Source organism: Lissotriton vulgaris, unplaced genomic scaffold (assembly GCF_964263255.1).
Source record: "Lissotriton vulgaris unplaced genomic scaffold, aLisVul1.2 SCAFFOLD_637, whole genome shotgun sequence".
NCBI lineage: Eukaryota > Metazoa > Chordata > Amphibia > Caudata > Salamandridae > Lissotriton > Lissotriton vulgaris.
The window spans coordinates 54,242-78,334 of NW_028245984.1; the positions used below are offsets into that span (position 1 = coordinate 54,242).

Below are 24,093 nucleotides of genomic sequence, written 5' to 3' on the forward strand. Positions count from 1 at the left end.
ATTCGCCACTATTTTCACTCACAGGAATAATGTGAGGCTGATGTGAGTATTTTTGCCGGGGGTGATTTTTTGATCCTAGTTTCAACCTAGAGATTAGCATTTCCAGAACATGTCCAGGGCAACAAAAGAAGAAAAAGAATTCAAAGAACCAAGTAGATTAAAATTCACATTACAAATCAGGTCTGTCCTTTGTAGAACCACAGAATACATTCATGCTTCCCTCCAACGAGGATCCAGCAACTTCCAAAACTGATGGGAAAAGTTGTTTAAGTTCCAGCAGTCACTTTAACATGTAAGACACATTCCACATGCCTATTTGACAGCAGGTAGAGACAGGACATCGACAGCTCAATCTCCCGAGTTGGGACTTCTGACTGAACTCATTCAGTTTCTCCAAGTCAATTCATAAAGGACTGAATACATTTAGCTTATTCCCTGACGATTCACCAGGAACAGAACAGTAGCCACAAACCTGTTTAAACTCAACCTTTTCCTGTACTGCGATTATCAACCCTATTCTGCTGGTTTAATATTAAGTATCAAAAACAGAATCCATTCAGCATGGTGAAGAAATAATCAGCAAAAACAGACCGGCCTATCTAATACAAAATCAGTACACAAGCTATTCTACTGATAAATATTATTTCTGGTGGATAGTCTAACTGCAGATTCCTCGACTTTAAAATATCTCCAACCGCCAGACTGGATCCATAAAGTTTCATAGCAACTGCTCCTGTGCATTGGCAGGTGAAAACTTTGGACCTCGCAGCGATGTCACACAGCCTCCAGAAGTGACGGCGGGAGACGCACAAGGGCACACTGCTGCATATTGACGCCAGTTAATCTTGAACTATTGCGCATCCGCTAAAGTAGCTCAACCATATTAGATTGCAGAGGAGAGTACACTAAACCTAATTTGTTACCTTTTTAGAGTCATAGAAGTCCACTTCAGAGAACAGGGACATGTGTAGGTGGAGAAGACTCTGCAGGTTGAGTTTTCACCATAAAGAGTATTATGAAGAGAACTAACTATTTCTTCTGATGGATACTTCTAAGTGCAGATTGCTCAGCTTTTGCTACAAAGCATTACCTCCCAAAAGATCAGATGTGCTGTGGGATGGAATGGAAAAAAATGGCCCTCTCTGCAGATTTCCATTCAATGAAATAGTTGTGAACATACACATGGATGTCAATGTAGCCAGTCTAGCTGATGTCCAGTATTGGAAAACCCTTCACCAATACCATTGTAGCAGCCTTGGTTCTGGTCTTAATGAGAGGTCTCATTCCTAGACAGGGTGCAGCATGCCTTTATGCACAGGACGATCCATCTGGACAGGGTTTGTTTCGGCACCTCCCTCCCTTCTTCGCACAGGAAAAGCCCCAAAAAGCTGCTTGTCCATGAATATAAAAAGTGAGTTTATCTTCTTTTTTTTTTTTTAAAGTCAAGCCTCTCCTATTCCTACATAGACAGATTCTAGAGAGAGACAATCAGTGGCAAAGCCAATAGGTCTTGTCTTTGTGAACTACTGGGCTTTGTCAATGGTTTTTAGCCACGCTGCACCAAAATCCATTGTGCTGTAAACATGGCTAAAGTTTAAGCTAAAAAGCTTTTGACACGGGTGCACACGTTATTTTGTATGCAAGTAACAAGTAGTTTTCAAAAAAGGTCGAGACAACAACACATTGTATTCATCCTGGTGACATCACAACTGCATAAAAGACAGGTGGTTCACACTAGCGCTTTGAGCAGAACCAGAAAATCAGTGTCACAATTTAAGATCTCTATGTGCAGACTTCTATGTGTACGTAAAACAGGACACAATGGAATTCAACCACCGAAGGAGATAAGGAAATGCATCAATTGTTTACACTAATAAACCCCCAAGTTTGTCTTAATCCAATCATTTTGTTTTAAAAGCCACACAAATCAAGTTCCTCACCCATACTGTGGGGGTGCGATTCCAGTGGACAATGACGATCAAAGCATTATAGTTTGATTAAAAACGATGCACATTGCCAAGAGAATTCAATACTCCGGTACCCTTTTACAGGTACATTAAAAACGGGAGCCTTTTACATGTTAGCTCCGTAAGCGGGCTTCGAAATCCTGTACGACTGTGGCTTATAGAGTATTGGTAAGCAAATTCACATACACAGAAACAAACAGAGGAGAGAAATCGGCATACATAGCTAACAAATGCTCTGTTCAAACGAGACCTGGACGTTAGGGCAAAATATCTAACACCTCTTTTTAACCAGGTGTTCCGTGATAACCAGATCCCACAGTCCTGAAGCGGTAACCTGTTCCACCCAATTTATAAGAGCGGCATCAGAACAGAACCCGGGAATTACAGGTTGATCGACCTGATCGACGTAGAGGCCAAACTCTATGCTTCATGCATCCTGGAACATCTACAAGAGTGGACAGAGGAAAACAACATTATCCCAAAATTCCAAACAGGCTTCAGACGGGGAATGGGCACCATTACAAATCTAACAGCCTTGACAATTCGTAAGGAAAAAGCTGAAAGGAAAAGGGCAGTATTAGTGGCTTGCTAGATTGACCTAAAAGCGGCTTTCGACAGAGTGCCGCGGGACCGTTTGTGGAAAAAACTGAAAGCATGGGGACTGCCACAGCCACTGATAAATGCAATACAAGCATTATACAGCGAAACATGGGCCACTGTTAAACTAGGGGACAGACAAAGAGTCTCTTCAAAAATAAATATAACAAACGGACTAAAACAGGGCTGCGTCCTTTCACCATACTTATTTAATTTATACTTTGCAGATTTGAACAGTCACTTAGAACAAATAAATGGACACCCACCAAATTTGGCAAATGAGCCGGTTCAATACTTACAGTATGCAGATGATATTGTCCTGGTAAGTCAAACTCCGATAGGGCTGCAAAGGACAATAAACAAACTTATAGACTACCTGGACGCCCAAGGTTTAGAATTAAATAAATCCAAAACCAAGGTGGTAAGATTAGCGGGTCCAAGACAAGGAAACTATAAATGGTATGCAAAGAACTCTCAAATAGAGGAAATAAGAGTTTATAAATACTTGGGCATCAAAATGGCAAGAAATCTGTCAATGGTGGAGCAGAAAAAGGAGATCACAGCAAAAGCTCAATCCTTAATATTTGCCTACAAACAACTATCCAAGAAACTGGAAAGCCCTTCACACGGGCATCTTTTAAAAATCATGGCAGCCCAATTGCTACGAACCCTGTCCTACGGTCTGGAAACCTGGCATGGCCAAGAAAGTAACATCTTAAACAAATTACAAACCAAGGTTTATAAAACGGTATTCAATCTCTTTAAAGGTTCCTCGCCAGCACAAATTCGCTTGGAATTCGGACTACAGAACCAGGAATTCCAAAGGAAGGCAACCATGGTAAATCTATGCTGGAAACTCAGAGCAGCAGAGTTGGGAACTTTGAACAACTTATGCTGGTTGGAAATAAAACAACAACTAGAGCAAAGAACCCCAAATACGTGGGGGGACCAACTGCGGATAGCACTGGAAGAATTAGAGATCTATGGGCTTTGGAACAGCAAGTTGGAAAAGTCCACATTTAAAAAAGCTTGCAAAAACAAAGCAAAAGCACTATCCTTTGTGGAGGATAAAAGGGGATTGTTAAGACGCCGCCACGCATGGGTCACAATAAATTCTTATACACGGCTAAGACCACAACCCTATCTAGCAGCTCACTTCTGATTGCCTTGAAAAAGGAGAATCATGGCATACAGATTTGGAGATCATTGTTCATTAGACTTGGCGCCCACCTGGAAAAATAAGCATCAAACAAAGGCATGTAGTTTATGCGGTTATCACATTGAAACTCTGAGCCACTTACTGTGTGTCTGTGAATCAGTGAAATCAGAAAGAAGGAAGCTGCTGAGAACAGTTTTTAATGATTTAAATATCCGCACCTGCAGACAGGCGGCGACAAGTTGGATGGGAGCCGCATCAAACATTTTAATATAGGTAGATATGTAGGGGGATAAAATCTATGATAGTGGTAGAAAGCTTACTTCTAAAAGTGGGCAAAGACTGAAGGCTCGGTGCCACAAAGGAACTAAGTAGAATTTTATGAACTGAACAAGTTTTTTAAATGAAATGTGATTTATATGCTTTATGGTTTGTGAAAACCAAATAAAGTTATTTTTGACTGACTGACTAACATAGCTAACAAACACCACAAATCACACTAATCAATATTAACCTTATGTCCCTCTTCCGCCCATTATGCTTACGAAATAAAAACTTACCGGACATACTGATCTCTTCCTCCAACAGCAAACTGATGAGTGTTAGCAGGGTTCACATAAATAGTGTAGAGGCCAATTTTTTTCTCTTCCTTTGTCACAACCAGTTTACTTCATATAATGAAAAAGAATGGGGGAGTAATAGGAGAGAAAAGATGTCACAAGACGAGACATAACAGCAAAATCAAGAGATCGAATGATAGCTGTTCATAAAATTATAATAAAGGATATAACTTGGATTATTTTCATTAAATCCACAATGCTTATGCAGAAAAGGTTGTTTCCAAATAGCTATAAATCTATATATTTATGCCCTGGCAGTGAAAATAAATGTGACTCATTAATACTCGTTAGACCAATAAACATGCATTATTTTATCACCACAGTGACCTGAGAAAACATCGCTTACTGCCTTCTGGGTTTTTTCAATGCCTTGATTTATCTTGGTGCTTAGATTTAATATCCTGGCTCTGGTTAAACACATCTATTATCACTTGATTTGATGAAACAGCATGGCATAAATTGAATATGCAGATCCACATCGAGTAAAACGCTATTTGTAGCCATTATTGAGGTAGGGAACACGCAGCATGGCCTACCTGTTCGTCATGGCCACTTCTGCACAGTCACAAATGGTAATAAATACCACATTATCCTCTACACATCTGCATGCACTGTCATACTGTCGCCTCACTAAAAACATGTGTGTCAAGAGCATCTGTGTGATATATAGGATGTAATATAGGCTTCGGATTAATGTACTCTGCAGAACATGTACGTGCTCCTTGCATTGCATTAGATATGTTACTATGCCTTTATCAAGGCTTGTCATGTCTACTGTTGTAACGCACAAGTTACTTACCTTCGGTAACGATATATCTGTAAGAAACAGTAGTTAGTATTAGATTCCTTACCTTAGAATATCCCCAGGCATCAAACTGAATCCGGAAACTTTCGCGTAGCAGTACCCCTGCGCGTCGGTAGGCATCGTCTGCGGCTCCGCGTCAGTCGTCGGCGTCGTTGGTGCCGGGATGACGTCGCCGGAGTACTTAGACGCCGCCCTCGCGCGCTGACGTCGGTTCTTATACACAGCTTTCCCACGCCAGAAACGCAGAGCCATGATAAAAACCAACACTGGTGCCATGAAACTAGGGCCCTGAAAAGGGGATGACCTTAACCCTAGATATCGGTTCGCAGAACGGGGAGGATGGGTGGGGCGGTAAGGAATCTAATACTAACTACTGTTTCTTACAGATATATCGTAATCGAAGGTAAGAAACTTGTGCATCTGAAAGAAACAGGTTAGTATTAGATTCCTTACCTTAGAATAGATACCCCAGCAATACCAACCCCAGTGGTGGGTCTGCGAACCAATAATCACACCAGAAAGTCCTGGAGGATGGAACGTCCAAAGAAGCCATCCCTCTGGACTTGGCTGTCCAGGCAGTAGTGTCTTGCGAACGTGTGCAGCAAGGCCCACGTAGCTGCCTGACAGATGTCCTGCAAGGGGACTCCCCGGACCAGGGCAGTAGTAGCTGCTGTGGCCCGAGTGGAATGGGCCCTCAGCCCAACAGGAGGCTCCTTCTTAGCCAAAGAATAGCATGCCTTGATGCACAACACGACCCACCGAGACATGATCCGCTTGTGCACCCCACGTCCCTTCTTAGCGCCCTCGTAACCAACAAAGAGTTGGTCATCCACACAGAACTGTTGTGTGCGATCCAAATAGAAAGAGCGCACGCTTTGGGTCCAGACGGTGGAGCCGCTCTTCCACTTTAGAGGGATGCGGAGGCGGAAAGAAGGTGGGCAAGGTGATGGACTGCCCGATGTGTAAGGCCGGGACTACCTTGGGCATAAAAGAGGGTCTTGTCCGCAACACAACCTTGTCCGGATGGACAGAAAGGAAGGGAGGCTTGGATGAAAGAGCCTGGAGCTCACTCACTCTCCTGGCAGAGGTGATGGCAACCAGGAAAGCAGTCTTAAGGGTACGAAGACGGAGTGGACAGTTATGAAGTGGCTCTAAGGGAGCGCACATCAGAAAAAGCAAGTACAAGGTTCAAGTAACACCGAGGCATCACGAAAGGAACAGGGGGAAACATATGAGTGATGCCCTTTAAGAATCTATTAACAACCGGGGACTTGAACAAAGAAGGCTGATCAGGTAGCCTTAAGAAGGCGGAAAGGGCAGAAAGGTAGCCCTTGATAGTGCCCAGAGCAGAGCCCTGCTGGGCAAGAGAAAGAAGGAAGAGGAGAACCTCAGAAAGAGGGGCATAAAGGGGATCCACAGCCTTTGCTGTGCACCATACCACAAACTTGTTCCACATGCAGGCGTATACCGACTTTGTGGAGGGACGCCTGGCTGCCAGAATTACATCAAAAACTTCAGGAGGCAAGTCAAATTGCCTCAACTGTCGCCGCTAAATCTCCAAGCATGGAGGTGGAGACTGGACAGGTTCGGGTGGAGGACCGTCCCCTGCTGCTGCGACAGTAGGTCCTCCTGAAGAGGCAGACGAATCGGGGGATCGACAGACATACTGAGTAGCTCGAGATACCAGTATCTTCGTGCCCAGTCCGGAGCCACAAGGACAACTTGGACCCGGTCGCGACTGATCTTCTTCAGCACTCTGGGCAGAAGTGGTATAGGCGGAAAGGCGTACAACAGACTGCAGTTTCACTAGCGACGAAAATCGTCTTCGAGCGAGTGCCGCCTTGGAAATTCAAACACGCAGAACTGATGACATTTCGCGTTCTCCACTGTGGCAAATAGATCTAACCAAGGCTCTCCCCACTGATGAAAGAGGCCTTGCGCCACGTCCGAGTTCAGACGCCATTCGTGATCCATCATGCACCGACGGCTGAGTTCGTCCGCCCTGACATTCAGGGAACCTGCCAGGTGTTGAACCACCAGGATCACGCCCTGATGTTCCAGCCACTGTCAGAGCCGCAGAGCCTCCTGGCATAGGGTCCATGACCCCACCCCGCCCTGTTTGTTGTAGTACCACATGGCGGTGGTGTTGACCGAGAACACCTGCACTACACTCCCCCGGACAGAGGGGAGGAATGCCTTCAGTGCAAGCAGGATCGCCCGCAGCTTCAGAAGGTTGATTTGGAGCCGGGACTCCGTCGGAGATCAGAGGCCTCTGATCTCCGCCTCTTCCCTGTGGCCTCCCCAGCCCTGGAGGGACGCGTCCGTCACAACCACGTGCTCCGGTTGGTGTAGGGAGAGGGATCTGCCGCTGACCCAATCGCGGTCCGTGAGCCACCAATGCAACTGACTTGCAGTGCCCTCCGAGATCAAGATATGGTCGGACAGGTTGCCCTGATGCTGGGCCCACTGAAAGTTCAGGTCCCATTGCAGAGCCCGCATCCGCCACCTGGCGTGATGCACCAGAAGGATGCAGGAGGCCATCAGCCCCAGAAGCCGCAGCGTTAACCTGACCGAGACTCGGGATAACGGCTGAAAGATCAGAATCAGAGCCTGAATATCCCGAACCCGCTGCTCGGGAGGATATACCCGAAACTGGAGAGGGACACAGGTGTGACTTCGGCACATTGATGGAGAACCCAAGCAGGTGCAGGAGGTCGGCCGTAGTCTGGAGGTGGCTGACGACTGTGTGGGGCGAGCCCACCTTTAACAACCAGTCGTCGAGGTAGGGGAAGACTGAAACCCCTAACCTGCGCAGATGAGCTGCGACCACCGCCATCACTTTCGTGAACACCCGTGGGGCGCTGGTAAGGCCGAAGGGGAGCACGGTAAACTGAAAGTGCTTGTGGCCTACCGTGAACCGCAGGTAACGCCGGTGGGTCGGCAGGACGGGAATATGAAAATAAGCGTCCTGCAAGTCCAACGCTACCATACAGTCTCCTGGGTCCAGGACAGCTAGGACCTGAGCTAGTATCAGCATCTTGAACTTCTCCTGCCGGAGGAAGCCATTGACGTTCTGCAGGTCCAAGATAGGGCATAGGCCCCCTTTGCCCTTCTTGGGTACCAGAAAGTAGTGGGAGTAACAACCACACCCTACTTCTGGCCCAGGAACGCGCTCGATGGCCCCCCTTGGCCAAGAGGGTCGTAACTTCTCATAGAAGTGTCTAGTGATCCCCCAACACGCTGTGGTACTGCGGTGGCATGGCTGGAGGAGTCGCCTCAAAGGGGAGGGAGTAGCCCCTTCGGACTATTTGCAGCACCCACCTGTCCGATGTGACAGTGCGCCAGTGGAGGTGGTGATGGCGAACCCTGCCCCCCACTGGCGTCACATGGGCCTGAAAGCTCGGACTAGGAAGGATTTGAGGCGGATGCTGCAGGGGCAGGTGTGGACTGGCCTTGCCGTTGTCCCCAACTGCCGCCACGGCGGTTTCCACGTCCGCCACCGTGCTGGACGGTAGTCTGCGGCCCATGGCTGGCAGAACGTGTGGGGGCGCCCCTTCCTTGGCCACGAAAGGAGCGAAAAGCAGCCGTTTGCTGGTGCGGGGCGGGGCCGAGAGGCCCAAGGACTTGGCCGTAGCCCTGGAGTCCTTAAAGCGCTCAAGTGCATGGTCTGCCTTGTCGCCAAAGAGGCGACGGCCATCAAACGGCATGTCCATAAGGGTGTTCTGGACATCAGCAGAAAAGTTGGCGGACCTCAACCAGGCATGGCGACGAATCGCCACCGTCGTTGCCATCGCTCTGCCCAGTGAGTCTGTGGTATCCAGTCCAGTACCTTGCTGCATCTCGACTCTCCGCAAGGGCTCGGGTGAGTTTAGTCTGGACCTCCGACGGACATTGTGGCAGCACGTCCGCGACCGTGTCCCACAGAGAGTGGGTGTAATGGCCCAAGATGCACGCGGTGTTGACTGACCGCAGCCCTAAACTCAGGGAGGAATGTATATGTAAATGTAAATGTGTTGGACTTGTAAAGCGCACAGCTGCCCGTAAGCGTCCCGGCGCTTGCTTAGGGAACCCGTCCTGGTATTCCCCCGTGAGAAACCACGGCAGGGTGTCCACAAGGTGAAAGCCAGGCATCCCGCCGCGAGGGGCCATAGTGGAGATTAAGCAAGCTATTGCCCAGAGTCGCAGAGTGTGACCCCGTGAGTTGAGTAGGCACCAGAGTGAGAATTGTCGAGTCCGTGGAATTTTGAGCCCGAGACCCGCCGAGGCGGGGAATCGAACCCTGGTCCACGGTCGATCTCAGCTTCCGGGTCTGCTGCCTCTAACCACTGAGCCACGCTTCTCCACAGAATACCTTTTTCCCGTATTGCTCATACCTCTTGGATTCCCGATCGGGGGAAGCCGTCGGGAAGGCGGTCTGGGAGTTAGAGGCCTGGATGACCAGGCTCTCGGGGGTCAGGTGGGTGGACAGGAAGCAAGGGTCGGCCGGAGTCAGGCGGTGGCGTCTGGCCATGTTCCTATCTACAGGCTGACCTGTAACGGGCTTGGACCAAGTGCCCAGAAGAACGTCAGACAAGGCCTCAATAAACGGCAGCAGAGTCTCGGCCAAGCTTGCCTGCGGTTTAAGGACCTCAGTGAGGAGGTTAGTCCTCACGGCCGCGTCGGGGAGCTCCAGGTCCAAGGCCTTGGCCGCCCTCGTCAGTAGCACACTATAGGCAGCCCCCTCCTCCGTAGCCACGGTAGGAGGGGAGACAAAACCAGTGTCCAGCGAGGTGTCCAGACCACTGGCCTCCTCTAGCTCACCTGTTCAGTCCTGATAAGACTGGCACTCATGTCCAAAGGATGGGGTTGGGTCATAGAAGTAGTAATCTCCCATCGGCATATAGAGCGGAGACGTTCCGGCGCCGGACCTGAATCGAGGGAGAGATCGGCACCGGGGGCGACACCCTGGGGGCTGGCGCCGGCAAAGTCGTAAGGTCGACCGGCGACGACCCGGACCCGGATCCTGAGGGGGCCTGCGGCGCTGGGTCCGGAGTCACCGGCAGCGTCGGGACCGAGGCACCCGACAGCGTCGGGGCAGAAGCGCCCGACCCGCTGGGACCCCCAGTCGGGGCCGCTGGGCCCGAAGGCGCCATGGAGCCTGACGGAGAAGTGAGGAAGGCCTCGATCTCCTCCGGTGTCGCGTTCTGCCCAGGGACCGACGAGTATGAAGCAGGCCGCGACGCCCGGGGTTGCTGGGGAGCCGTGAGGGTGGTGTCGCCCGAACCCCCGGCCGCGTCACGCAAGGGTCGGGGGGGGCGGGGAGGTTGGAGTAGGAAGAGCGATGACGTCTCTTCGACTTCTTGTGCTTATCTGAGGGCTTTGAGCCCGAAGAAGACTCCCGGAGCTATGGTGGCTCCGACCCCGCGACTGGTCACTCGACCTCCTCGCGAACCGGGACCTCGAGCGGCGCGGGCCGACTGCCGGAGCTCGAGTCGCTTGTGGGACCGCTCCCGCCTAGCTTTAGACGGCCAGAGAGTCGGTGCAGGCCTTGTCGTCGTGGTCGAGGCCCAGGCAATGAAGACACCGGCGGTGGGGTTCGGTAACCGACATCAGTCGGTCGCTGTCGGCGCAGGGTTTAAACCCGGGCATCCCTACCGGCACCGTCGGAGTCGTTAGACTTCGAAAAGGATAAAAAATGATCGAAAAAGTTTAGTCAAAAATTGACTAAGGTGTACCACTTTTTCCGGATCTGCACTTGCTGGCGTGGAAAAAAGAAGAACTGATGTCAGCGCGCGAGGGCGGCATCTTAGTACTCCGGCGACGTCATCCCAGTGCCAACGACGCAGACGACAGACGCGGAGCCGCAGACGACGCCTACCGGCGTGCAAGGGTACTAATACGCAAAAGTTTCTGGATCCAATCTGACGCCTGGGGATATTCTAAGGTAAGGAATATAATACTAACCTGTTTCTTTCAGATACGCTGTGCTAATAGGATGTAACATATGATATATACTTTGGAACAATGTACTCTGTAGGACATATACTTGCTCTTTGTATTGAGGTATGTTACCATGCATATACCACAGGTTTGTCATGCCCACTGCTGTATCCCTTTTATGACTGTTTCTCTTTACGTTTTACTTTGTACTAGACATTGCTTTATATTTTCTATTAGTTACCTCTCTTTCCTTCACGTATAGTTCACAGTCTATCAACTAATCCTGTACATGAGACTTGTCCATTGTGCCTGCGTAACTTGCCATGTATCACGTCACTATTTTTTTCTGTTCCATTTGTAAAGCCCAATAAAATCATTTGAAATGTAATATATCTATCTCGCTCATATATATATATATATATATATATATATATATATATATATATATATATATATATATATATATATATATATATATATGTATATATATATATATATATATATATATATATATATATATATATATATATATATATATATATATATACACATGCCCCCAGTGTAAGGCCTGTTGCTATGGAAGCAATGGGACACATTACAGCAGTCCCTTTCGGCAGGAACCCGTTGCCATCAACAAGAGATTAACATGTAGGACAGATTATGCCATGTATGTGTTGGAGTGTCCGTATGGGTTGAGGTATGTTGGCAGTAACCGACTGCCCGCCCACAAGCGGATACTCCAACACATATGGGCAATTGTGGGACATGACCAGACCTATGCGGTTGTCAAGCATTTTGAAGTCAAACATTCAGGCAATCCTGATCAGCTCCAGTATTATGTCATCGATACAGAAGAAGTATCAAGGAGAGGAGGGGACCGAGAGGCTAAACTTCGTCTCCTTGAGACTAGATATATACTAGAGCTGAATACAAAGAATCCTAATGGATTGAATGACAGGGAAGATCTCTATACCTGCATCTAGGATTATTAAGGATTGCTCAGCCTGTCCGGACGGAGATATTAACTGAATGGTTTCAGCCAGTTTGAATATATTTGTGTGGCTGAAAGGCATGGAGTAATACATGCAAAATTGGTTTTTAATGATCTGTTTGTCTTGCACTTTTTATTTGTTTTTTGCACTTTGCACATCACTACTGGCACTTTAACCCATTGGGCAGACATATATTCATTGGATGGCCCACTTCTACTTTTGAAGTCAACTTAAGTGAAATTTGTTTTTGGTAACGATTACATGGAGATGTTATTTAATACTGAGTTCTACATTGTGCAAGCAGCCTTTTCTCTGAGAGACAGTGGGGCTATGGCGTGTCAGTTTGGCCCTACACAAAACAGCCTATGGGCAGACTTGAATATTCTCTTATTTTTGATGTCAGCCATTATGGCTTCTATGAATTTTTTATACACGCGGTCGTCTGTGATTTATTACAATGCAAATCAATATAGAAAAACAAAAAATGGTTCTTGTTTTTAACACAATATATTAAATTGTCATCATTTTATAGGTTTGCTAAGATATATATACATATATATATTATATATATATATATATATATGTATATGCACACAGGCTGTCTTAAATTTGGTACAATATTTATTTATTTATTGGTTCCATTGACGCAATTTTGCACAGTATTTCTTCCATGTTTACAATCTGTTACCATGCACTGTCACTTTAAAACTTCTGAGTAGTGGCTTGCAGTTTGTCATGTGATCAAGCCTCCCGTTGAGGCGAAACGCGTCATGGCGGACGCACTGGCACGAATTTAATGAAAAGCACTTCTGCACCAGCAAATGAAGGGTCTACTCCTCGTCATTTTGAATTATCGGCCGACAGCTTGCAGTGTGGCGATTTTTCTGATATATATGTGTGTGTGTGCGCGCAATTTCTCACACTTGTAATAAAACGCGTGCACTCAGAACTTCCAAAAAGTATTCATTTATTTCAGCCAAACACAAGCTCATGTGACACATTTCAGTCTAATTGCAACGCATGTGTGAACAAGGCCATTAGGCCGAAACGCTTTGCATGCGCTTCTGTTTGCAATAAATGAATATTTTTCTGCAAGTCCTGAGTGCGTGTGGACACGTTTTATTGCTAGCGTGAGAAGTTGCACTTGGATTCTGTCTAGGTCCGCTCCCAGCATCCCCCCTCTTGGGAGTAACAGCTCATAGCAGGACTACTAACCGTGTTAAATTTAAAAAAAATATATATATATATATATATATATATATATATATATATATATATATATATATAAGAGCGAGATAGATATATTACATTTCAAATGATTTTATTGGGCTTTACAAATGGAACAGAAAAAAATAGTGACGTGATACATGGCAAGTTATGCAGGCACAATGGACAAGTCTCATGTATACATATACATACACTTACATGTACACACACATATCTAGCATTTGCAACATGTTATTTGAAGAATTCTGACATTTATTACTACAGCGCAAAGGGTAAATTCAACTTGATTACCGCAGCAAACTTCACATGGTAAAAACACTTCTTAATGCCTCTATGATAGCACACAGCAATTACTTTGCACAAGGAAACAACTCTAATAGTCATAATGTCTCTTCAGTGTGATTTTAAATTGCTTAAGAAATCTATCCCCTTGAATCTCGGTTTTGGTTAATACCTATTTTGAGAAAGTGCTATCTTTCTTGCATTGGTATGCCCCCACTTTTTTCTTAACTGCTGATGTGCTTTGACTGAGTGTGCCCTGGGTTCCTGCCAACCAGGTACCTAGGGCCTGTGTTCCTTCCCTAAAACTGTGCTGAAACTAAAAACCAAATTGGCATCTCTGGCCACCTGTCAGCCCCTAGTAAATGGTACCCTAGGTACCCAGGGCATGGTGACCAGAGAAGAACCCTGAGGATAACATTGGGCCTAACTACCTCTGCACCCGGCCGCCCCTGTGCCGCTGGGGGTGAACCAACTATACTTACCTGACCCTGGGGAACCCTAAGTCTATGCCCAGAACCCTAACTTCACCAGCCAAGTACTCAACTGGAAACCGATAACTCACTTACCTGCCATTGGATAACATTGACTGGTTTGACTCGAAAAATCTTCTACGTGTGAAGTTTTGGAAACTAAAAATATTCATATAAAATCACCCGAATTCCGAAGTACTCACCTGTGATCAGGGGAGAAGCCAGTACTGTACCTTGTAGTCCAGTACTGAACCGCAAAAGTAATCCTTACCGGGTTTACTAGTAATCTGTATTTTCTCCATAGGAATCCATTGTCTGCTTTTCTATGAAATTTCTTCTAAGTGTCTACTTTTGGAAATTTGAAATATTCTGTAAAAATCATACGAAATACTGAAACGCAATTACTCACCTGTTTTAAGTTGAGACACCAGTGCTGAACTTTCTCCCATTGGATAACATTGCCAGTTTTTCATTGAAAAGGTTTTAAGTGTGAACTTTTAAAACAGCCTTATATTCCTGAAAAATCACTACCATAACTAAAACGATTTTACTAAATTGGTTTCAGCTTAGACTCCAGGACTGAACCTAGGATCCAGTCCTGGAACTACCAAAGTAATCAACTGTACATATAAGATGAAAACCCATTGAGCTCAATGCTATAGTGTGTTTAGAATTGTGTTGCCTACTTCAATCCCTGTATCTATTGTGTTCACAAAGTTTATTGCCTCTTTGCAAAGTAATTACATGAGAGTACTCATATTGAGAAACGCCACTACATAACTCACATATCCAGATGTACAGAGTATCATAAGATATTTATTACTATTGTTGGGGAGGGGCATCGGACATAAATCAAATAACTGTCAGTAACTTTTTACTATAGACAATCAAACAATACAGTTCCGTATTTAAAATACAATTAACGACAAAGCTAGCTGTTTGGAAATAAAACCGTGTTTTCATGCTAATTGCAAATAAACTGGCAATATAAAAATACATAAGGAGTGATTTCGGTCCAATATTGCCATCTCTGCGGGTTCTGGTCACTTTTACAAAATATTCCGCCTGCGGTCTTGTTATTTATGATGTCACAAGAACTCATCAATGGCCATGCGGGACCATATCACAAGTTATGTATCATGTATGTAGTGAAAAAAAACTAGGCAATGCGGTACTCTTGGTGCTTATCACCTCTAGTGTTGCTGACACAGTTTAGCCAAACCATTAATCAAAACAATTCTACCCAATGAAAGGAAGCGACTGCAGCAGTCCAGCGAACAACTAATTTAGTTTTTCATCCATGCTTATCAGACAATAACTGTGTTAGATACTTTTCGAAAATCAACACCATAGAACTGTGACCAAACTTCTGACTGCTCCACCTCCATCCAGACCTCCCTCACCACATGCTAACCTCATCCTACGATTTGCTCCCACTTAATCACTTGCCCATCTAAACTCATTCCTATAATTTAAGGGCGCAACCCTTCCATATACACCATATCGTCATGTCTGCTGCACTTCTCTGTTTGACCTCGGTTTCACTATTCTCTCAAATTTGGCACACACTTAAAATAATTTTCATCTTCATTATTTTTACTTCTTAAAAGACCCACCTCTGACCCTTCATCTCCCTAAACTACCATCCAGTACTGAAACCCCATTTCTTCAAGATATTACAAAGAATGATTTTCCATCACATCTCCTAGCATCTTTTCTCCAATTAATTCCTAAATCCTATCCAATCGTGCTTTCGTGCCCTACACACAGACTTTCAACCATCGCCATACCACTGGAACTATCTGCGACCTTGGCAGGGCCAGCCCGTCCCCCCCCCCCCTCGATCTTCCTTGCAAACCTCATACCATTGTAGTTGCTTATTGAGTGGACTAGGACTCAGACATCAACACCCACCCCTTTCCCAAAAGCTGTCTTTGAAAATACCTTCCCTTCTTAAGAAACATCCAAACAGCTCTGACAATCACTTTCTGTAATCCAAAAAGACTGATTAGGCCTTTGCTTTTCATAGCGCTATTATCTACTAGGTAAATATTAGCCCTATTTAACTGTGGTCTCGCAATTTTACCATTCACAACTGCCATAATTAACCAGAATTAACACCATCTTTTTGTATAAGCTATGTTTACCACCCCATTCACGCTGATCTACGTAGCTTCAACGTTTATTTATAAAACATTTCTGAACAGTGTGTTTCTACTGTTAAACAAATAAAAATCGCCATATTTGATGCCTTAAGATCTTCAGACATCATTCCGAAGATGCAAAGGCGTTAGGAGTGAAATGTCAAACAAAGGAGTGACATTTTAAACAATCAGAGTTTCTCTTAAAATGACATTTGCATTGAATTCATAAACACAGAATAGTTGTTTGCAGGATCCCAGAACACTTAAACAAGCAATAATAGTGTTTGTGAGAGATGAACAAATAAATAAAGCCCTTTTGATGTATAGGAATGGTAATCATCCTAGTGAGAAACTGTGTAGAATGACGCCTGGATGCCAGAAAAAGCAAAGCTCTCTTACTTCTAAAATATGTTTGCAGGTGGGCATAGATACCTGCTCAAGTTGAAGGCATGCATGTTTAGGGTTGGGATGTTGCAGTGAAATAACAGACATCCTCTCTGGGATATAAAAATATTTCCACCTTCAGGAGTAGTTGCACAAGTGCATAGAGTAGTTAGAGTAAGTACAGGTACCATCAGTGCTTTAAAATGCTGCCACCGTCAGGAATGGAGTATCCGCACTTCTTCAATTCAATTTAAAATTTACATTACCAGCGTTTCTCGTCAATGATGCAATAATTTTAGTAGTGAACGCCTTGGCACCACTCCTCAGTAGCAGCCAGATACTCTGACATTGATTATCTCTTTTTTATATTTCCATTTCAAACATTTGATACCGGGGGTGCCTGGCCTAGTCCTGGTGGGTATGACAAAGATAAAAAAATGTGTCTGGGTGAAAGTAAGTGGGCAAAAGAGGTTGCATTTCTACTTTGCTTCTGTCAGGAAAATAATTTTCTCCGGAATTCCCTAGATGCAGATATTTGGACCACCTCTTCTTGCAGGAATTTCTACTCTTGTCTGGGCAAGTACATCTGGCTTAGAACACGAGATGTCAGATTCTCCTTCACTATGGACAGACCACTTCCTTTGTTTATGGCCCAGGCCAACAGCCGCATTGCCTCTCAGCAGAACAGTTCGGAGCCCAGTCCACACTGCGTGATCAGAAAGAACATTGTTGAGTTGTAGTGTGTTAGCATTTGAAAACGGTATCCCACATATATGTGGGGGAAAAAAATCTGAGCGCTAATTGGCTGTTCTAAATTCTAAAAACCGGATACAGCAAATAACTTCTTGAGGGGACCAGAGTGTTGTAGGTCAAATTTGATAGCTGAGCTCCTACACCTTACAAAGATGCAATATAATTAGGCACAGTCTAAGAGATTTTTTTTGCAGGACAGCCCTCTAGATTGGATGGGTCTTTCCACCAATTAAGGGAACTTAACTTTGAATGAACTCAAATTAGGTATTTCAACTGACAACACTGCTGATGCCATTAACGTATAGACTGTTGCAGAGGTCTCATTCGCAGCCACAATTGCGATCTAGGAGAATTAAAGAGTCATACTGGCCCAGGGTCCACAGAACTGATCTTGCCAACTTGATTGTTAATGTTTATATCAGTAGTTGTGTGCTGTCCATACTCTACTGATGAAGAAACAATTGCAAGGCTGGTGAGCATCCAGGATTGTTCTCATGAATGGAATTCAACCTTTTGGAATAAGGAAAGAGGACTTCTAGCTGACTGAAAAACAAAGTTTATACAAAGAGTGGGAATGTAGCAGAGAGACTGGTCAGAAGAAGATTCACTACAACATCCCTCAGAACCCAGCATTAGAGCACAGGTAAACAACATTTCCCTAGCACTGCAAGCTTGGAACAACCACCACTCCCATCACCTTGGTAAACAAGTATGGTACAGAGGCTAGCCAAAATGGCACGCTTCGAATTACAAGTGATGCTTCCCCATGATAAGAGTTCATTAGGACATGTAACTGAAACTTGAAACTTGAAACTTGACATGTAACTGTGATTCAAAAGCCCATGCTGAAGAACCACACCAGTTATAGCAGGGTTGTTTGCAGAGTTTTGATCTCAAATTTCCCAGCATCAGCAATTTGTTGAGGAATCGCACGTCCACGAATGGATGCAGTCCTGCCCCTTTCTTGTGAATAAAAGATATTTGGATTAACACACTTTGCCCAACTTCTGAGTATGTTCAATTATTTGAATCAAGATCTGTGTGTTTGGGAGATACAAAAGGTCCTAGGGTACAGAAACCAAAACCTTTAGAAGACCCCTACTGATTAGTCTGTGGGCTAATGGGCTCTTGCTGACTGTGACCAGGCTTTGCCCAAACACTTCTTTTACTGCTGCAGCTTGCAAGGTTGTTCATGGCTAGCCATTTTGTGAGAGTTTGGACCTGGGGTGTTTCGTGGCAGGTTCATCGAAACCTAAGCCTATACCAGTACCTGAAACTCAATTATGTGCTGTACAAACCAGAGAAGATCACCTTGAAAAGTATCAAGTGAAATCACAACCACTTTTAAACATATCTTTTGCAAGACGGTTAAACCAGCTATTGTGTGGGATTGCCTTTTTTACGGGCTCGACGACGTCACCACGAAGTGGGGAGGAGCTGCGAGCCGTATTGTAGCGGGTTTCGCGTTCGTGCTGGATACATTTTTCTTTGCTCGTGCATTTTCAGTGCGTTTTTTAATTATCTGAATGGTGATTGGTCGTCGCGGTGGTGTGTTTTTAAAAGTCGGGATGCGATAGGGCTATTTATTTTTGGTCCGCCATTTTTTGCATATTCTGTGCGGTTTCGCGCACTGCAGTCCATTACTTTTAATTAGGAGCTGTCAGGGTGCCCGTGTAATGCATTCCAGATGGTGTGCGCGCGTTCACCATTGAGCAGTGCGTTTGTCGGGCGCGCGTCTACATTACGAATTTCAAGCAATGAGAAGCTCGGGTGCGTTCGCGTGTTTTAGTTAAAAAAGAGATAACTGTTAGCGATTAATATTATGCCATGGTGCGCTCTCGGGCTCTACTAATGTTAACAAAACAGATGTCCTTGGTACTTTTGTGTAACACAACCAACTCCTCCGTTGGCCTCGTAGCACAATTTCCTGAAAGTAAACTTTTCTAGTTGTGTTCGCGAGGTATTAGCATGCCCTTGGTGCCAATGTGTTTGCTTGACTATGCGTTTTATACCTTATCATTATTATTAGTTCACATTCACATCCTTATTAACAATTCGGCAATATGAAATCTGAGTGGCGGTGACTGCAGAGTGGCGGTGACTGCAGAGTGGCGGTGACTGCAGAGTGGCGGTGACTGCAGAGTGGCGGTGACTGCAGAGTGGCGGTGAGTGCAGAGTGGCGGTGAGTGCAGAGTGGCGGTGACTGCAGAGTGGCGGTGACTGCAGAGTGGCGGTGACTGCAGAGTGGCGGTGACTGCAGAGTGGCGGTGACTGCAGAGTGGCGGTGACTGCAGAGTGGCGGTGACTGCAGAGTGGCGGTGACTGCAGAGTGGCGGTGACTGTAGAGTGGCGGTGACTGCAGAGTGGCGGTGACTGCAGAGTGGCGGTGACTGCAGAGTGGCGGTGACTGCAGAGTGGCGGTGACTGCAGAGTGGCGGTGAGTGCAGGTGCAGAATAAACAGTGTGTGACTATGCAGGGTGACATTGGGAGTGTGCGGGTGAGCAGTGTGTGAATGTGTAGGGGCAGTGTGTGATTGTGCAGAAAACACCACACACACATACACCACACACACATACCACACACACACACACCATAGACCCATACACCACACACACACCACACACACATAACGCACACACAAACCACACACCTCAGTCTCTCAACACCACACACTCGTCACCACTCAACACAACACACTCACCACCACACTCACTCCCCAGGCTCACCGCCACACACTCACCACCACACACTCACCAGTACACAGAAAACAACACACAGAACAACACACCCCCAGCCGTCAATGAATGCTTTCACCATGCACAAACACCAACAACCATCAGCCATCTGTGCACGCTTTTACCAAGCACACACCCACCAGCCGTCAGTGCACCCTTCCACCAGGCACACACACCTCCAGCCGGCAGTGCACTTTTCCACCAAGCAATCGCAGTATGGTACACTTTACTTTTAAACATATTCATATAAAACACAGCATGCCACCATTGGTAAAATTACAATCCAACCCACATAATTCCACTGCACACCACATGCACACACTCCATAACACATGGCGAAAAGACATTGGCATTTACAATGCCATTAGCTCAAACTCAAATAAATCCGAGCCCGATTGCATTTCTAATGCTTGTTTTCATTAGCTTAGACCGACTCTTGCACTTCATGCCTTCATATTCATTGAATTAAATTGGCATCAGCCCCGAGCCTTGCTTCAATGCTTTCAAAGCCAAATCCGTGATTTTAATTATCTCCAGAGGCTCACATTTAACAGAGACATTTATGTTAATAGGAATGTTACTGTTTATGTACTGTAATAGACTTTGGAGTCAGATCTGGCTAGCCGGAAGCTTGAAGTTCTGGCATTCTTTATCATCATTTCAAGTGGCATTGCTAGTAGTTTTATGTGTATTCAATATTTTTTCTTGTGAGGTTAATCATTGACTGGAAATTCAGTGATTAATTGTATTGGATTTTGTTATTAAATGGTATTGTATGTTACTCTGTTCCATGTGTCTGACACTCATCACTCCCTTAAATCTTATACTTCTCAGCCTCGTTCATATAGAGTGAATGTAATGCTCAGGCAGGTATGTATCATGAGATCATGCATGGATTATTGGCTCCATTTTACTCTAACTACGTTTTGTGAGCACAGTTTCATCTTGTGTCTATCTGACCCTGCCCTTCAGCTGTGAACGCAGGCAGGCCCATGTTAATTGCACAAGCACACGTTGTTTATGTTTCTCACTTCACCAACCGAGAGAGATAAGCTGCTAGAACAGACAGAGTGGGGTGCGTTCAGTGTCCAAGGATGAGAATGTGAAGAATTCTGCCTCTGCTCTCATCAGAACCTGGCCAGTGTAGCCAGCACCTACAGTGCGGATGAAGGGAGGGTGAGCTTCTATAAATATCTGTCCGTGTTGGCAAAGAGTATAAAGACAAAGACATCTTGGTGCTTTGACAGGAACTTTCCTTGGAGCAAACGTGCTGCCCAGGGCTTTTTGTGCCCGGTTGAGACCTCCCTGCTTGTGACTGCCAACGGGCTCGCCAGTCATCCTAGCAAGGATAATAAAGCTAAACAGACAGCCAGTGAAGTATTCCAATATCTAATTACTTATTCTTTCTATGCATTTATTCTTGTGTATATACCGTTACTATATGCATTTATTTTACATGTGCATTATTGCCAATTGATATATGGGTACTTTCTGTAATCAATAGTCCTCTTTACTTGGCAAATGAGTGTTGACCTTTGTTTATGTAGTATTTTGGTAATCTAAAGTGTGAGGAATCCTATTTTGAAGTGTTCACGTTGTGTCCTGGTATTCTGAAGTCTTGTTCATGTATTCTGAAGAAAAAGCAAGACAGCGAAGTGCTAACTGGTCACTCAAATAGGGGTCCAAAGCATTGTGAGACCAGGACACCAGTTGTAAACTACTCCAACTATCACAACTGGAGCTCACTAATCCCTAATTTCCCTGGGAGCACAGCACCTAGGTCTCAATCATGGGGTTATGCAATTTTTCAAAACAATGAAGAACAATGGAATATTAATCGGTCACTGACTTTGCTTGCAACTTGATCTGTAGGGCTTAAAGCCCAAACATTTGTAGGCGGTTGTGAGAAAGTGCCATCTTTCTTGCCTTGGTATTCCCCCACTTTTTTCTGAACTGCTGATGTGCTTTGACTGAGTGTGCCCTATGTTCCTGCCAACCAGGTACCTAGGGCCTGTGTTCCTTCCCTAAAACTGTGCTGACACTAAAAACCAAATTGGCATCTCTGGCCACCTGTCAGCCCCTAGTAAATGGTACGCTAGGTCCCCAGGGCATGGTGACCAGAGAAGACCCCTGAGGGCTGCAGACCTTATTGTGCCACCCTCCGGGGCCCTGTACCTTGGCCCCCACACACTGCTTTTGCAGGCTGAGTGCCTAAGTACAGAACTAAACCAAGAGTCGACATGGCAGACATCCCTGTGTGCCATGCCCACAGAACCTACTGCCCTAGCATACTTCAGTCACCCCTTTAGCTGGGTGCCCTATGCCAGAGGTGTGGGCACAGGTGCATGAGCCCTGTGCCCCTACAGTACCCAGGGCCATTCCTGGGCACTGTAAGTGCAGTGATGCCATTAAGAGTATATGGTGCTGGGAAGTTCTCATTACGAACTCCAAAGCACCATAATGGCTACACTGAAGACTGACAAGTTTGGTACCAAACTTCTCAGCACAGCAAACCCGCACTGGTGCCAGTGTGGGATTTAATGTAAAATGCACCAGAGGGAATCTTAGAGATGCCCCCTGAAAACCTAACCCACAATCCACGTCTGGGCTGAGTGGCTGCAGAGGCTGCCACCCAGCAGACATGTTGCTGGACCCCTTGGTAGGAGACTCCCGCTCTCCTGGGCCTGCAACAATGCACATCCTGGGCGAGGTGCTAGGTCTCCTCCCCCAGGATGGGCAGGGGGAAGCTTCAAAGGCATGTCGCCTCTGTGAGCTTCCCCAGACCATTTGCTGTACCCAGCAACCAGCCCCCACCAGTCCTGACCCCCACTCTGGTGGGAAGACTGGCGGGAAAAACTACGTCAGGAAGGGGGGGTGCCAGCCTGTGCCAACCCCACCCCTCAGGTGGGGGGAGACTAGGTGAAGCACAACACCGGGCTCCGGCCATCTTGAAGATGGGGAGCCCTGCCCAATCCCAGCTAGGCTCCTGCCCCCCTGCCACAGGAGAGGAGCAGGCTAGAGGGTGTACTCACCCCAGGACTTGGACCTATTGGTCCCTGTCCTTGCCCTACCTGTAACGCCCCTTAATTCAATATTTAGGGGGCTCCCTGAACCTTCCTTTCAGAGATCTCGATATGAAAAGAAGAAAGAAGATCAAGAAGAAGAAGACCCGCCGTGCAGCTGCTAACAAAAGGACGACAACAACTGACTTGGCCCCAGACCTACCGCCTGTCGACCCTGGAACCTGCTCCTGCTTAATCCTGGCGACTCCTGTGGACAGCAACCTTGGGACACCCGAAGGACCTGCCTGCCTTGACCCTCTTGAAGACTGGGACTCCCATCAGCAGAGGCTCTGCTGCAATAACCCACCTGGTGCCAACCAGGAAGCTCCGGACCAACCCACTCTGCACCCGCCGAGCCCGGGCCAGGTCCAACCAAACCAAGACCATGAGGACATCCCCCCCGGCGACTGGGACCCGAAGTCCAGTGCCCAAAGACCTCCTCGACGAACCAGCCGACACCTGCAGACTCAGAACCAGGGGCCACCCCAACCACGACCAGCCGAGGGTAAGCTTTTCCGAAACCCAAAGACACCCCTGCACCCGGCGCCCTACAGCCCCCTGTGCCTCCCTTTGGGGTACCTACCTGTGCTCCAAGATCCCAACTTACCTCTCGAAAAGCAGGTCGCCCCTGGAGAGTCTCCGTCCCCGAGCCTGCAGCCTTTGTTCCCTTTTGACCTTTCCCATTGGATAACATTGGGCACCCGACGGCTCAAAAGCACCCTGCACCCAGCCGCCCGAGTGCCGCTGGCTGTTCCACCTTTGTCCTATCCTACTTCCCCCCTTGCCCTGAGTAAGTGACCAGGAGCCCAGTTCCCACAGCCGCGTGGCCTGCTAGCCAGCAACCACCAACCAAAGGCCCCCTTCCCCTCATTAGATATCATTGGGCCTACCTAACTCTGCACCCGGCTGCCCCTGTGCCGCTGGGATTGAACTAACTGTACTTACCTGACCCTGGGGGACCCCTAAGTCTATGCCCAGA

At 46.5% G+C, this 24,093-nt stretch overlaps 1 protein-coding gene across 2 annotated transcripts in view; it reads right to left on the reverse strand.

Annotated features, from left to right (window-relative positions):
• Positions 1 to 1,438: 1,438 nt before the first annotated feature.
• Positions 1,439 to 24,093, reverse strand: part of LOC147666192 (DDB1- and CUL4-associated factor 8-like) — a 104,129-nt gene continuing 81,474 nt past the window's right edge. For both annotated transcript variants that reach the window (XM_086949218.1, XM_086949219.1), the window contains one exon: positions 1,439 to 4,388. In XM_086949218.1, the coding sequence (XP_086805344.1) occupies positions 4,277 to 4,388 (112 nt within the window). In that variant the 3' untranslated portion in view covers positions 1,439 to 4,276. The remainder of the gene's footprint in view (positions 4,389 to 24,093) is intronic.